The following is a 1,312-nucleotide window of genomic DNA, read 5'->3' as shown; positions in this document are numbered from 1 at the left end:
CTGTGACATATTCTTTCCATTTCGTGATGATTGACTTAACTGTACACCAAGGGATACTCAGAGACTTGGAATTTTATTGTGCTTTTCAATAAACCTCACAGAATTGCTTGGAGTGTTCTTTGTCTTCTCGGTGTAGTTTTTGCCAGGATACTGACTCACTAGTAGTTGAACTTTGACTGCACACAGATCTCCAAAAAACAGATGTCCATTAAACTAATTATGTGACTTCTAAAAACAATTGTCTGCACCAGTGGTGATTCTTACCTCATCCCTTATCTATCTATCTACTTATTTATTAATTATCGCACACACACGCACCCCCTTTATTTTTTTCTCTCTGCCCCTCTCCCATCACTCCTTGCCTGTTCTCCATCTCCCTCTGGTGCTCCTCTCCCCCTTTCTTCTCCCTAGGCCTCCCGTCCATGATCCGTTCCCTTCTCCAGCTCTGTATCCCTTTTGCCAATCACCTTTCCAGCTCTTAGCTTCCTCCCCCTCCCCCTCCTGTCTTCTCCTATCATTTCGGATTTCCCCCTCCCCTCCACTTTCAAATCTCTTACTGTCTTTTCTTTCAGTTAGTCCTGATGAAGGGTCTCGGCCCGAAACATCGACAGCGCTTCTCCTATAGATGCCGCCTGGCCTGCTGTGTTCCACCAGCATTTTGTGTATGTTGGCGGAATGAATGAAGAGAGCTGCAACAACTCTACTGATCTGCAGGGGGCGCTGCTGACCAGGCTTGATATCTCGGCAGAAATCTGTCAACGCTTCTGTTCCAAATCAAGTTTATTTATAAGCACATTGCTCTGCGACGACACCAGTGCCAAGCTGCTTGGGTCCTAATGCCCTTCCCTTGGACAACATCGGTGGCGTGGAGAGGGGAGACTTGCAGCTTGGCAACTGCCAGTCTTCCATTAAAAAAAGCTTGCCCAGGCTTGTGCCCTGGAAACTTTCCAAGGCGCAAACCCATGTCTATCGAGAGTAACGGAGGCCTAAACGCTATACACATTTAAAAACAACCCACATTGACCAATATGCTCTGTACAGATCTGAGCAGTTGCTAAAATCAGAAATACAAGAAACACGTAACCAACAAGGCAAACAGCTTATAGGCTCGAAAGAAACAACACAAGTACTTCACCATCAGGGGAGTCAGCCACTGGGGCCTATCGTCGCCCGAGGGGCCGCTACCACTGATGGATTCCACTGGAGCAGGTCAAAGTTCACAACACCATTATTATCACAGTGTGTCTGCACCATACAACCTTGGGAATCGCCTTCTGACAAGCAGACACAAAACAAAGAAACTCAAAAGACC

The 1,312-nt window shown here is 46.7% G+C and overlaps 1 protein-coding gene across 1 annotated transcript in view; it reads right to left on the bottom strand.

The window, feature by feature from the left end:
* Positions 1–993: 993 nt before the first annotated feature.
* LOC140726738 (B-cell receptor CD22-like) overlaps positions 994–1,312 on the bottom strand; it is a 195,404-nt gene continuing 195,085 nt past the window's right edge. The window contains exon 15 of the mRNA XM_073043547.1: positions 994–1,054. Within this exon, the coding sequence (XP_072899648.1) occupies positions 994–1,054 (61 nt within the window). The remainder of the gene's footprint in view (positions 1,055–1,312) is intronic.

This window comes from Hemitrygon akajei, chromosome 1, assembly GCF_048418815.1.
Source record: "Hemitrygon akajei chromosome 1, sHemAka1.3, whole genome shotgun sequence".
In the NCBI taxonomy this organism is placed as follows: domain Eukaryota; kingdom Metazoa; phylum Chordata; class Chondrichthyes; order Myliobatiformes; family Dasyatidae; genus Hemitrygon; species Hemitrygon akajei.
Note: the sequence above shows the minus strand (reverse complement) of the source record. Positions and strands in the feature narration are given on the sequence as shown.